Raw genomic sequence first — 12615 nt, 5'->3', positions numbered from 1 at the left:
TTAGCGTACGGTACGGTTACGTTATAGTAGAGTTATGTTTACGAAGAAGAGGCGATACGTAAGAGGTACGCGTACTAAAGGAAGGAAGGAATAAAGAAGTAACGGACTAGCTTTATTATTGTCGCTAGCCGTATACGTCGCGACGCTAAGGCGTCGCCGCTAAGCGGGCCGCCTACGACGCCCGAACCTTAGCTAGCGTCGCTAGCTCTTATATAGCACGCGCGCGCTACGATAGCAAGGTAGTCTATTAGACTCTATAGAAGTCGCTTACGACTACGGATTTTAAGGGTAGATATAGGCCGCTAAGGATAGCGTCCTAGAGAGGGGGATAATTATAACGGGATAGGTTACCCTAGTCTTCTCTCTCTCTTTTACTAAGCCGGCGTTTCCTATACGACACGCTAGCGTAGCATATAAGAAGAATTCTATAGCTACCCTACGTAGAGTAACGAATAGCTTTAGCTATAGATAGACCTATTATCTAAGAGTAATCTATACGTTGCTACATACCTTTATACCTTTATAGAGGGCTTAAATGTCGATTAACTATACGCTCTATATAGCACGCTAATAAGAACATAGAGCAAACTACCTTAAAACAACGCTATTAGTAGTTCCTTAAGGCCCTCGTCGAGTTTATAGAGCCTCTATAATAGGTTACTAAGTTATGCAAAGGCGACGATGTAACCCTTAACTAAGTAAGAATCCCTAACCCAAAATTTAACTATATCCTTACCAAAATCTGTAATAATTTAGGTACTAACATTTTTATAGGTCCTAATGTCGATAGATTTTCTACGTAAGCATTACGACTAGTCTATTGTTCGCTATGCTTCCGACCTAGTCCTTACTACTACTATTCGCACTAGTCGCTTTACTCTCGATAAGTAGTAGGCTATTAACGATTATACGCTAGTATACACCGCCGCCCTCCTCCTCTATCTAACCTTCTACGAAGCTTATATTATAACTTATTAGCCTTAGTTATAGCGAGCTCCGGCTATTACTATAGCTCGCGCTCTATAGACGGTAAGCTATAAGGACAAGATTAGACCTTAAGTAGGGTCTTTATAAGAAGAGGATTAGTCGAACAAGCTAGCTATATAGTAGGCTTCTATATAGCATATAACATTAGTTTAGGTTTATAAGGAATTCGTCTACTTTACGAAGTTACCTCTAGTGCTAACTAAGGACCCTATTAAGTAGTAGCTTAAACCGATGTAATAGCAGAACTATCCTAACCTCTCGTATATAGCTATTAACGTACTCTCTATTAATCTAATGTCTACTAAGTCAGAGAGGGTATTTAGTAGTTATAGAAGGACTATATTATAGGATAGAGCTTAGCTCTCTACTACTAACCTTAGCTATATTAAGTGCCTTAAGAACTAGTAGAAGAACCTCTACTTTAAGAGGGTTAATATTATAGTTAAGGACGTAGAGGAAGGGTCTATATAGGAGGACGAAGGATAGGGTTATAGCGACAACGACGACGAGGGTAGAATTAGCATCATTCTACTAATTACATAGCATTAAATGGAATAATTAGTAAGCAAGGTGGCATAGCATAGAATAGAGGCTAGATTTTAAAGATTCTATGTAATATCTACACTGCTATAGGAATATCTATACTTAGCCTTAGGACGGGACAGTAGGGTCTTAATTGACAGGCATGTTATACACACATGTATATCGCAATTCACACGAATCTGAACATAGTATGATGCTACTTTGATGGCGCAAGAAGTGTGTGATGCCCCAAGCCAGGGTCATACCCCAGACAGCAAAAAAAAGACAAAAAAGGAAGATAAAACATCGTCGTGGCAACAGGCAAGCAAAGATACTGCTTTCAGCCACTCGAATCGATCTCACACCTAAACATACACTTGAAATGAAGTCTTAAAAAGTTTCTAACCATGAAATACAGAACCAGTGAATGTGCTCATGCTGTTGATAGCCTAATGCTAAATCTACTCAAGTAGAATCCTAATGCTGTGCCACTTAAGGTCGAGTCGTTGACTTTAACCAGTGTGGTCTACATGGTGCCAAATCTGGTCGCAAGCTTCAGACTGATGATCTGGTGCTCAACAGCCAGAGTGTGATATCGTAAGACCTGCATAGCGTGTCTTACCTGCAATTGCACCGATCGAAGACCACTACCTGTATACTCTACACCCAGAGTCCACATAGTTCTTGTACCATGCCCATGAAGACGCCTGCATATCTAGATGGCCTTGCTCTTTTCCTAGCCTTTGGAACTGATCCAGTAGTGCTCGAACGGTTTGTTGTATGGGAATCGGGCTACTCGGCATGGGCGGCTGCTGACATTCTCGTGCCAATCTTCTGTGACGGCATTGCAGCCATATTTGCTGTTGCTCTAGTCTATTGACAACCATCCTCTGCATTGGGATCATAAGAAGGGTTCCGGAGGTGAAGATAGCGGATGTTCGAGACGAGGGTTGGTCACTAGGACTTGTTAGCAATTCCTCTTACCTCGTCATTTCAGGCACCGCAAAGCCTGACGATTCGGCAATCATTCCGCATAAGCAGTAGTGTCCTTGCAGTGGTTTTCCGAAGCCTGGACAGTCCTAAAGTGTTGTCACCAGATGTCTTGATTAGAACAGTGCGTTGCAGGAAGCCGAGGATGCCCCTGTGACTGCTGCTGCGCTGCAGGAACAAAGTTGCAGCTATGCGAGGAAGCTCGAGCAGAAAGAGCGAAGCTGCAGATGCAAGGTGCTTGTCCCTGCACAACACCGACTGTCGTTGAGATGTCGTAAAGCTGTCAAAGAGCATGTTGGTAGCCGCATGTCGTGCAAAACAGATGAAGGCCTTGCTGACTTCCTCGAAAGTGATGAATAGGCAGGGTACACCACATTCTTCAACACTCGTATCTGCTGCCAATGGCCGCGCTCTTGCATGATTCTTTGCTACAAGGTTTCATCCTCAAGCAATGTCCCATCATCAATGCGTTTCGGAAGCATTGGAAATTGCGACCATATTGCCGTTGGAGTGCCAATGTAGACACGTGTGTTGAGATATTTTTGTGGTCGTCCGATACACGTAACCCCTCCTTGTTTAGCGGCACCCGAGTGGGCGAAGTTGGCGAGCTCTTTCAAACTGACGCAGCTCGCCTTTTCTGCACAACCGCGGAGCAAGACGAAGATTGAGAAGGTGCGAGAACCTCCATGAAGAGGAAGAGTCCTTTACCTATGTCATTTCTGTGAGTTTTCACAATTGACAAAACATCGTCGATGAGGGGGCACCAGGATCGTTGATGTCCAATTCTGCTGAACTGTTTTGTTGTCCGTGCTTCAGAGAGAAGTCTGAAGATCGAGGATTTGGCGGGGCAATGACACCGGAGCTGTCGGGAGCTCTCGATCATTCGAACGTCAGAAGGGACGTGCATCTTGACATCACACGAGGCCATGTGCTTCCTTGTCCTACCATTGGATCCTGCCACGAAAAATGTTGCAGAATATCCGGTGCCACAAACAGCTTCCAATTCGGCCCTTTCAATCTTTCGTATCAAATCGCTACTTTGCGTGTGCTTGGGTGCGGTCCAACACTGTTTTGTATCTGTTGAGGCTCGTTGACCGGGCCACCTTCAGCCCCACGACCCCGCCTATGACCTCAGTGTAGAATTGTGGTGAAGCTGCAAGACAACTTTTGGCTGGACTTGCTGCTTCTCACCAGAAAATATGACCTCAGCCCACCTAGCGGTAAAGGAGGGAAGCTTCTTTTTTAAATAGCTATCATCTCGCTCCCCCTGCCTATCTTTTCTCTCTCCATCCACTCTTCATACCAAATCTATCTTTCCTCTTTACAACAACCCCCAAATCACATCAACATGCCTATCTCTATTCCCAAGGGCGAGAAGCTTCTGGACCTGCTCTCTATGAAGGGCAAGGTCGCCGTTGTCACTGGTGCCTCCGGTCCCCGTGGTATGGGTATCGAGGCCGCTCGCGGTATCGCCGAGATGGGCGGTAACGTCGCCCTGACCTACGCTGGCCGTAAGGAGGGTGGTGAGAAGAACGCCGCCGCTCTCGAGAAGGAGTACGGCATCAAGGCCAAGGCCTACAAGCTCGACGTCGCCAACTACGAGTCCTGCTGCCAGCTCGTCAAGGACGTCATTGCCGACTTCGGTCAGATTGACGCCTTCGTCGCCAACGCCGGCAAGACCGCCGACTCTGGTGTTCTCGACGGCGAGATCTCCGCCTTCGAGGAGGTCATCCAGACCGATCTCCTCGGTGTTGCATACTGCGCTAAGGCCGTCGGCCACCACTTCAAGGAGCGCAAGACCGGTTCTTTTGTCATCACCGCCTCCATGTCCGGTCACATCGCCAACTTCCCTCAAGAGCAGACCTCTTACAACGTCGCCAAGGCTGGCTGCATCCACATGGCCCGCTCTCTCGCCAACGAGTGGCGCGACTTCGCCCGTGTCAACTCCATCTCCCCTGGATACATTGACACCGGTCTTTCGGACTTCGTCGACAAGGACACCCAGAAGCTTTGGCACTCCATGATCCCCATGGGCCGTGACGGTGACGCCAAGGAGCTCAAGGCTGCCTACGTCTACTTCTGCTCCGACGCCTCCACCTACACCACCGGTTCCGACCTCGTCATTGACGGTGGTTACTGCGCCCGCTAAACAGATCGCTGGCTGATCTGTATGAGTGGTGTGTGTGTTTATGAACACCTCTTTTTTCTATCATCAAAAATAGTTAATTTATCATGACGGACATGAAATGAAAATATGATTCCCAGTCTTACTCAAACTATTTATTCTCTACCATTGTTCTTCCGTCCATGTTTGCACCTGTCACCTCCACTCCCCGGCGAAGGATGATCCCATTTTCCATTGACTGTACGTCAAAACAAATCACGCAGGCAAATAGCTACCATCGTTTGGCACCCGTACTGACATGAAGCTCAAAGGCATACTGACATGAAACTCCAGCAAGGCATCCTTTGACACGTCCACTCCACTCAACAATCAACAACCAACAACCAAACTCTCAACGACCGTCCCCAGAAGACTTCCAAACACTTGCAGCTAAAGCAGTTCACTCGCACTCCGACCCCGCGAAGAGAAAAGCAAAAAAACCAACAGACGAACCCAAATCTCCAAAACACTTCCCACACACTTTTCTCAAGACAATACTTAAAAAGTTCTATCCCAAAAAGACCAAGAATAAAAATAGCCTTTGAGAGAACAAATACAAGGAAGAGGGATGAATAAATCTTTTTTTCTTGCTGGTGGGTATGGGTATGGTATGGTGGTGTTGTAATGGTAAGGATTTTCCTGTCAATTTCTGATAATTACATGTTGTTTATTCCAACCTCCACACCTTTAATCTGCAGCGCCAGAAATTTGCTGTAAATTCTACAGAGCGCGAGATTTCCACCCATATACCAGAATCTGGGATGACCTGAGGGTCGCCACATCTGTTTTGATATCAATGTCAGTATTCGTCCTGGGAACATCTCAAAAGGCCGGGTATGATGGAAAGGAATAAACTTACGGCATTTAATTCTCCCTCGTCGTCCAAGTCCCAGACATCTTTTACCGCATCTGCGATGGAGGGGCCGAGGATTTTGCGGCAGGAAGTGCGCATGTTGTCGTAGCCTGTTGCTAGAACGACAATATCTGCTTCTACCACTCTCCCATCTGCCAACTTCACACCATGCTCTTCAAACCCAGCGATACCGGCAGGGGAATTGACGACTTTGACTTTACCCTCACAGATCAACTTCGAACATCCGACATCGATGTAATAGCCTCCTCCTTTGGTCATGTATTTCCTAAACAGCCCTGAGCCATCGTGGCCGAAATCGACTTTGAAGCCTGCATTTTCCAATCCTTGCAGATTCTCCTTTTCCGCTTCCGCGATCGCTTTGGTGAGGTTTCGGCCTAGGGCGAATTGAACGGGCAGAGGAAGACTTTGACTATACACATCTGCATCTTCGGTGGGAGGACCGGTTTCATCATAGGTGCCTGCATGTAACATATGGCCCCCCTTTTCCGCTTGAAGGACGTACGTTCCAGAGCGTTGGAGTAGCGTCACTGATTCTGCGCCGGCTTCGAAGTAGTTTTGCGCGATATCGTGGCCGCTGTTTCCTGTGCCTACGACGAGGATTTTTTTGCCTGCTGCGGAAGAGGGTGTGGCGTCTTTGTGTGCGCTGCCGTGGTAGATTGATCCGTGGAAGGAGGATTGGTTTGGGAAGGTTGGGATGCGGGGTTCGCCGCTGTGACCGGTGGCTAGGATGAGGTGGGGAGGATGTAGTGTTTTGGTACTACCGTCGGCTTTTTTGATATCCACAGTCCAGGATTTGGTTTCTGGGGAGTAGGAAGAGGAGGTTATGGAGGTGGAGAGCCAGACGTTTAGTTCCATCAAGCTGGCATAGGCTTCGAACCAATCTCCCAATTTATCTTTGGGCGTGTAGAGAGGCCAGTTGGAGGGGAAAGGGAGATAGGCCATGTGTGCATAAGTCACTGGATCATGCGTGACGAGTGTACGATATCTGGAACGCCAATTATCTCCTACACGGGTTTGTCTGTCGATGATCAGAACGGAGAGATTTAGCGCTTGTAAACGGGCTGCGAGGTTCAGTCCTGCTTGTCCTGCGCCGATGATGAGGCAATCTGGTTCAGAGTCGTCAAAGGTGTGAGTCTTTTGACGTCGTTCAAACCAATTGCCACCCTCGCTGGAATTTTGACCACCGTGGGAGCGGCGGGCGCCAGTTGATTCCTCGTGGTCTTTGATCCCGTCTAGGGCTGTGTATAGCATATGAGCTTTCCAGATTCCATCTTCGGCTTGAGCTAGACGGAGAAAACCACGACCTCGACCTGTGGAGGTTTCAAAGGTAAACATGGATTGGATCCATTCGAGTTCTGGGATGGGCTTGACGGTAGATGGAGCATAGGCTTCACCTTCTGCAGCCAGGGACAACGGATGTAATCTGATTGATGAGAGAACGGGAAATAGGAAAGAGATGATGGCGGGCAGACCATGCAGAGTACGGAGATCCCAGGATAGAGCTACATGATCGCGCCACCAGCTGTCTTCGTGGATGACAGTAGAGAGACGAGAAGCATCGCCGGAATCCAGGACTGCAGAGAAACGGTCAAGCCACGATTGAGCGATTGAACGAGGAAGTTCTTGAGAAGAGGCATTCTTTATCACGGCTGGCTTGGGAAAGTGTGGTAAAGAGACGTCATGGGGTTGAGGAGGTGTTGCAAGCATTTTGATTGAAGATTCAGAGAGCGGATGAATTGGAATGAGAGATGTCTGGGAGAACCTACATGGTATATGTAACCCACCTTGTACGTAGAAAAGCGGCAAGTAGAGCAGCGGGGTAACAGCAGTAGTACGAAGGTCAGAATGCAAAAGGAAAGACTGGCGAAGACGAGGACGAAGCATCATGTTGGAAAATGCTCGGATGACCCAAAAGGGCACGCCAAGGCTCGGGCGAGTTGCTTCCGCTCGGCAGACCTTCTGTAATCTCGTGTAAGATGATCGTCTCACTCGCACAACATCAACCCGACGGACGACTTGTCGCAAGAAACAACATCAACTGCTGGCAGTTCTCTACCTAATCACCTAGCGTCAATCATCATGTCGTCGTACCTGTCCAACATCCTCACAAACACAACGTCCAAATACAACACCCTCCGGCGCAACCTCCTTTCGGACGAAGTCGACGGCGACACCGAAGACGACTCGCATTTGTGTCGTGCTCTGCGCGCATACTACACCGAGCAAGGCAAAGCCTTCCCGCAATGGCTCCCCAATGATCCAAAGCGGTCTACATCAGCCCAGACAACGACATCCTCATTCACATCCAGCTTGCGACAACAATCATCACAACAACTCCCTACAATCAACGCTCCTCAAGGAGGAGGAAGAGGCGGTCTGAGCGACCTATGGGACACACCTGGTCAGAAACAACCATCACCACAACCACAGTCATTGCGAGTCAGAGCGCAAGATCGAAGTGGCTCGTTCCAGGGGCGTGCTCAAGGAGGTGATACACTGGCAGCACCTCGACCATTGCCAAGTCAGAGAGCAGGAAGCTACCAGAGCTCCATGGCTCAACAGCAACAAGGTGCTGATCCTTCACCACCAGCAAGCAGTGGAGGCACTGCGCAGGAAAGACTGAAGGCGAGATTGTGGGGTGCTGCAAGGACTGGAAGTCCTGCAAATGGTGCTGGAGCGGGAGCGCCACCGCCAGCAGGATCTGGTCGCTTTGCCAGAGGTTGATGTTGTGCATGTTATAATAGCATGGAGTTATGGAGTTTGTTTCTCATGTGATGGCCATGGCACATTTCTTCCAAGATGAGAGAGTGCACTCGGTGGTTTTTATTTCTCTTCATGTTTCTCATTCAAGATAGTAAGCATTATATACTACGCAGATTACCATATCATATGTAGCCAAGGAGATTGATCACGTCTTAGTAGTTCTTGATAGATGGGTATGCAGTGGAATAGATGAAAGAGGGGTACTTTCCTGTTACCCCACACACGTCACTGGCCCCATCGGTCATCTGCATCAAGGCATCATCTGCATCAAGGCAGCAGTTTGAAGGCGCGATAACCTACGCATATACACCTGAGAAAAATGGCAGCATCACGAAACAGCAGTCCACCTGCATCAGTATACGACATGAGCGACGACGAAGAACGTGACTACAACAGCGTGCGACGGAGATCGTCATCCTCGCGCGGCGTCAAGCTGCTCTACGCAAAGAGCAAGGTCTTTGTCCACCCCTCGCCCTCATCCAAGGACAATATCGATGGCTTCATTGCCCTCTACGAACAGAAATCGCCCTCCTCCTCATCCGCTCCTTCCTCGTCGGGTCAAATCTCGTCGTCGTCACTCATCCTAGGCTGGTCGCCCGTCGCCTCCCTCAAGAGTCAGGGCCAGCTCGAAACGTACAACAAGGTCGACTTGGATGACAAGGATGCTCCTACCAAGAACCTCGTTTCTCCTCCACCCATCTCCTCCGCTCACACCACCACTCCTGGCCCATACCCGTTCGCCGTACAAGCTAGCGAAATCTACTCTATCCAAGTTCGCCCTCCCAGTGCTGGATGGTGGTTTGGCAGTCTTGTCATCAACACTCGTTCTGGCGACAGCTTCCCTGCACTCTTCTTCCACGACAGCGAATGTCAGTCCACCATCAACCACCGCAAGAAGCTCGCTCGAGAGAATTTCGATCCTTTCGGAGAGAGCGGAAACCTGTTCTGGGGCGGCGATCAGGTCATGCAATGGCTGAAAAGACACCTCAACGTCGAGCGCTCTCCAGAGCCCAACATTTTCCTGGTCGAGCCCTCAGACGCCGACCGCACTGGATTTGGTACAAACAAGTCTGGAAAACCTACACCTGACAAGGTTCAGCAAGCCTTGGAAGGTCCCAATGCTCAACCACAAAAAAAGAAAAAGGAGGATCCCGTTGCAAAGTTCCTGAAGGACTCTCGTTGGGCTGTGTTGGAGAAGCTCAGTCAAGTCACTACCTTCACTCGTCGCACTGCTCAGGCTGCTGCTGATAATCCCAAATTGCCTCCTCAGCTGCGTCGTATCATGCAAAATCCTCAGGTCCAGACGGTGCAAGAAGAGTTTGACAGTGCTCGCTTGTATCTTGCAAGATGGGCCATGACAATTGCAGAACAGAGTGAGCGCGACAGGAGTCAGCGTATCTACACAGCCAAAGACTTGCTCGAGAATGAAGACACTGAGCTTGGCGAGTTTGAGATTCTCGATGTTGACATGCGAAATCTTGAGCTCAATGAGAAGAGGGATCCCGTCACCAAGAAGGAGTGGAATGCTTTCTTCGATTCTCATGGAAAGCTTCATGTCACACCTGATGAGGTCAAGGAGCGTGTTTTCCACGGAGGTCTGCATCCAGATGATGGTGTCAGAAAGGAAGCCTGGCTCTTCCTCCTGGGCGTCCATGACTGGAACAGTACCAGAGATGAACGCAAGGCGAAGATGAACAGCCTCAATGATGAGTACATTCGCCTCAAGGGAGCCTGGTGGGACCGCATGACGGATGAAGATGGCACTCTTGAAGAGCGCGAGTGGTGGAAAGAGCAAAAGATGCGCATAGGTAAGCTGCACTCAACCCCCCACTCTCCCTCACCGCGCAAGTAACTGATATCTGCCCACATTTCGTGGGGTCCGTGCTGTAGAAAAGGATGTTCACCGAACTGATCGTAATATTCCACTTTTCGCTGGCGAGGACATTCCTCATCCAGATCCATCCTCTCCGTTCGCCGAGGTCGGCACGAATGTTCATCTCGAGCAGATGAAGGATATGCTACTAACCTACAATGAATACAACAAGGACTTGGGCTATGTCCAAGGCATGAGTGACTTGCTCGCTCCCATCTATGCAGTCATGCAAGATGATGCAGTAGCCTTTTGGGGTTTCGTCAACTTCATGAATCGCATGGTAAGTAATCTCTCTTTTACTTCCTCGTGCCGTTTGTTTTGCTGATCTTAATACTCTCAGGAACGCAACTTCCTCCGCGATCAAAGTGGTATGCGTCTCCAACTCACAACTCTCGACCATCTGGTCCAACTCCTCGACCCAAAGCTATACCTCCACCTTCAATCCGTCGATAGCACAAACTTCTTCTTCTTCTTCCGCATGTTGTTGGTATGGTACAAACGCGAATTCGAATTTCCCCAAGTCCTTCGCCTCTGGGAAGGATTATGGACCGACTACCTCTCGGCAAACTTCCACCTCTTCATCGCCGTGGCCATTCTCGAGAAACATCGCGATGTCATCATGGAGCATCTCAAAGGCTTTGATGAGGTGTTGAAATATGTCAATGAATTGAGCAATACTATCGATTTGCCTTCTACACTTCTCAGAGCTGAAGCGCTGTTTAGGAGGTTCCAAAGGACCGTGGAAGCTATTGATCGCAAAGATCATTTCCCTACTCCGACATTGAGGCAGAGGAAAGCTGTCACCGCTGGATCTTTGGATTCGGGACCGCAAGGGCATGATGGTAAAACTGCTGCTGTAGCGAGTTCGAGTTCGGATGCGCAGGGCGCTGGTCAAGCTGGCACTACTACTGCCGCTCAGAAGGAGAAGATCGTTAGTCCTGAATTGAGGGCTTTGCTCAGCAGGGAATTCGCCAGGGTGGAGAAGCCTACCAAGGATGACAAGTAGATATTGGACGGGAGACACATGTGGACATGACATTGGCGTTTGTGGCTGCGAGCGAAGGGTCTTGGGAAACACGTAGGGTGGGCAGGCAGGCATTCTTTTTGCTGATACGATTATTTATGACGAATTTTTTATTCTTTTCACTTCAACGCACTCGTATATTCTGACCTGCATATATCGCTTCCCCTCGCAATACTCACTGTAGGTCACCTGTCACCACTGGCACCTGTTCCGGTTGCTGATACTTCAAGAGACTTGTCAATGCCGGCTGCCGGTACCAGTGGCGCAGCGCACTCGTTCGGGTCATTGGTAAATTCCAACGTGAGCACCGAAAAGAGAGGGACGGGTTTGCCGCTGCGATAAGCTAGCCGTCTTTTTTTTGGTCTGGGAGGTGGATTGATTTGATGTGGTATTACAAATGCTTGCATTCTAGCCATTGGATCTGCAGCAGTTTTTTGCCAGCGCAGTGTTGGGATTTAGTGTCGCCGCGACTAAGGGGAGCACGGAAAAAAATCACGTAGCTTTTTTATTCTCCTTCTGGTTGTCCCACAGAGATGGTCAAGCGAGCACCGGCTCTCAGTGCTGGATTGGCCAAAAGCATCATGTCTCCGATAGCTAGATCGACGAGCAGTCTGTGTCTAGGGATCCTCGGTTCGGGTGTTAGTTTCTGGTCCTTCTACGTCTACGTTTGATGGAGGGCATGATGGTTTGATTGATGATCTATGGGAAGTCCAATGCGCTCGGGAAAAAGGCATGTTAGAGGTTTCAGTTCGATTCGTCTCTGAACTTTGCGCATCTCCATGGCCGCAGCAGCCTGTTTGAGCGTTTCACGATCTTCCAAAAAGTAAAGACATTATATATTTCTAACATCGGCATACTTCGTCATCAAGACTGCAGGAAGATCATGGGTACTAACTAATCATTTCCTACCTACGTCATAATGCGCCGAGAGATGCGTGATAACGCAGCAACTCACTAACTCCATCTCTGAATCGTATAAGGTTTGGAGTATCCTAGACCACCGCATGACAACATGCAATCTATAGTTCTACGAGTCCCCGCGCCATCGTTCTAGTTCAGATCCGCAAGACGTGTAAGACGATTACACATCTTTTGCATCTTCATCCTCACGATTTCTGATTGTTCTTCAGATGCAAATTTCTAACCTGTTGATCGACTATGCTTTGTCCGTGCATCGAGCGGACGTATCAGATGCCCCGCTCAGACTCTTTGATAGAATCATGTCTTCAATGATCACTAACAGCGCTGGAATAAACATATAGTCCATCCAGAATATACTGAGGGTACCGGAGTTCTACACCGTCCGCAGGTAAATGACGGCATATTTTGCCGTAGCCACGAGATGCACCATGACCATGCCACAGAGTATGGCACCTTGCAGGCGCCGATGTTTGCCCAAGCATCAAGAACAATTTGGT

The 12615-nt window shown here is 48.7% G+C and overlaps 4 protein-coding genes across 4 annotated transcripts; 3 read left to right on the top strand and 1 right to left on the bottom strand.

Annotated features, from left to right (window-relative positions):
• Positions 1-3868: 3868 nt before the first annotated feature.
• M438DRAFT_350069 (NAD(P)-binding protein) lies at positions 3869-4746 on the top strand. Its single transcript, XM_029906545.1, has one exon. The coding sequence runs from the start codon at positions 3896-3898 to the stop codon at positions 4646-4648; it is 753 nt and encodes a 250-aa protein (XP_029755207.1). The 5' UTR covers positions 3869-3895; the 3' UTR covers positions 4649-4746.
• Positions 4747-5301: 555 nt separating this feature from the next.
• Positions 5302-7354, bottom strand: M438DRAFT_400863 (putative flavin-containing monooxygenase YUCCA3). Its single transcript, XM_029909492.1, has 2 exons — positions 5523-7354; positions 5302-5445 (listed from the first exon to the last, which is right to left on the bottom strand). The coding sequence occupies exons 1-2, from the start codon at positions 7242-7244 to the stop codon at positions 5320-5322; spliced, it is 1848 nt and encodes a 615-aa protein (XP_029755206.1). The 5' UTR covers positions 7245-7354; the 3' UTR covers positions 5302-5319.
• A 174-nt stretch (positions 7355-7528) lies between these two features.
• Positions 7529-8556, top strand: M438DRAFT_350067 (uncharacterized protein). Its single transcript, XM_029906544.1, has one exon. The coding sequence runs from the start codon at positions 7617-7619 to the stop codon at positions 8259-8261; it is 645 nt and encodes a 214-aa protein (XP_029755205.1). The 5' UTR covers positions 7529-7616; the 3' UTR covers positions 8262-8556.
• A 37-nt stretch (positions 8557-8593) lies between these two features.
• On the top strand, positions 8594-11306 carry M438DRAFT_307093 (RabGAP/TBC). Its single transcript, XM_029902286.1, has 3 exons — positions 8594-10108; positions 10191-10453; positions 10514-11306. Exons 1-3 carry the CDS (start codon positions 8620-8622, stop codon positions 11177-11179), a joined length of 2418 nt encoding a protein of 805 aa, XP_029755204.1. The 5' UTR covers positions 8594-8619; the 3' UTR covers positions 11180-11306.
• Positions 11307-12615: the final 1309 nt, after the last annotated feature.

The sequence above is a fragment of the Aureobasidium pullulans genome (assembly GCF_000721785.1).
Source record: "Aureobasidium pullulans EXF-150 unplaced genomic scaffold scaffold_38, whole genome shotgun sequence".
Lineage (NCBI taxonomy): Eukaryota > Fungi > Ascomycota > Dothideomycetes > Dothideales > Saccotheciaceae > Aureobasidium > Aureobasidium pullulans.
Note: the sequence above shows the minus strand (reverse complement) of the source record. Positions and strands in the feature narration are given on the sequence as shown.

Coding starts and splice junctions, on each gene's coding strand:
- M438DRAFT_350069 (XM_029906545.1), top strand. CDS start 3,896: ATGAAGGGCAAGGTCGCCGTTGTCACTGGTGCCTCCGGTCCCCGTGGT.
- M438DRAFT_400863 (XM_029909492.1), bottom strand. CDS start 7,244: ATGCTTGCAACACCTCCTCAACCCCATGACGTCTCTTTACCACACTTT. Junction 5,446..5,522: donor ACGAGGGAGAATTAAATGCC/GTAAGTTTATTC, acceptor ATATCAAAACAG/ATGTGGCGACCCTCAGGTCA.
- M438DRAFT_350067 (XM_029906544.1), top strand. CDS start 7,617: ATGTCGTCGTACCTGTCCAACATCCTCACAAACACAACGTCCAAATAC.
- M438DRAFT_307093 (XM_029902286.1), top strand. CDS start 8,620: ATGGCAGCATCACGAAACAGCAGTCCACCTGCATCAGTATACGACATG. Junction 10,109..10,190: donor AGAGCAAAAGATGCGCATAG/GTAAGCTGCACT, acceptor TCCGTGCTGTAG/AAAAGGATGTTCACCGAACT. Junction 10,454..10,513: donor TCAACTTCATGAATCGCATG/GTAAGTAATCTC, acceptor TAATACTCTCAG/GAACGCAACTTCCTCCGCGA.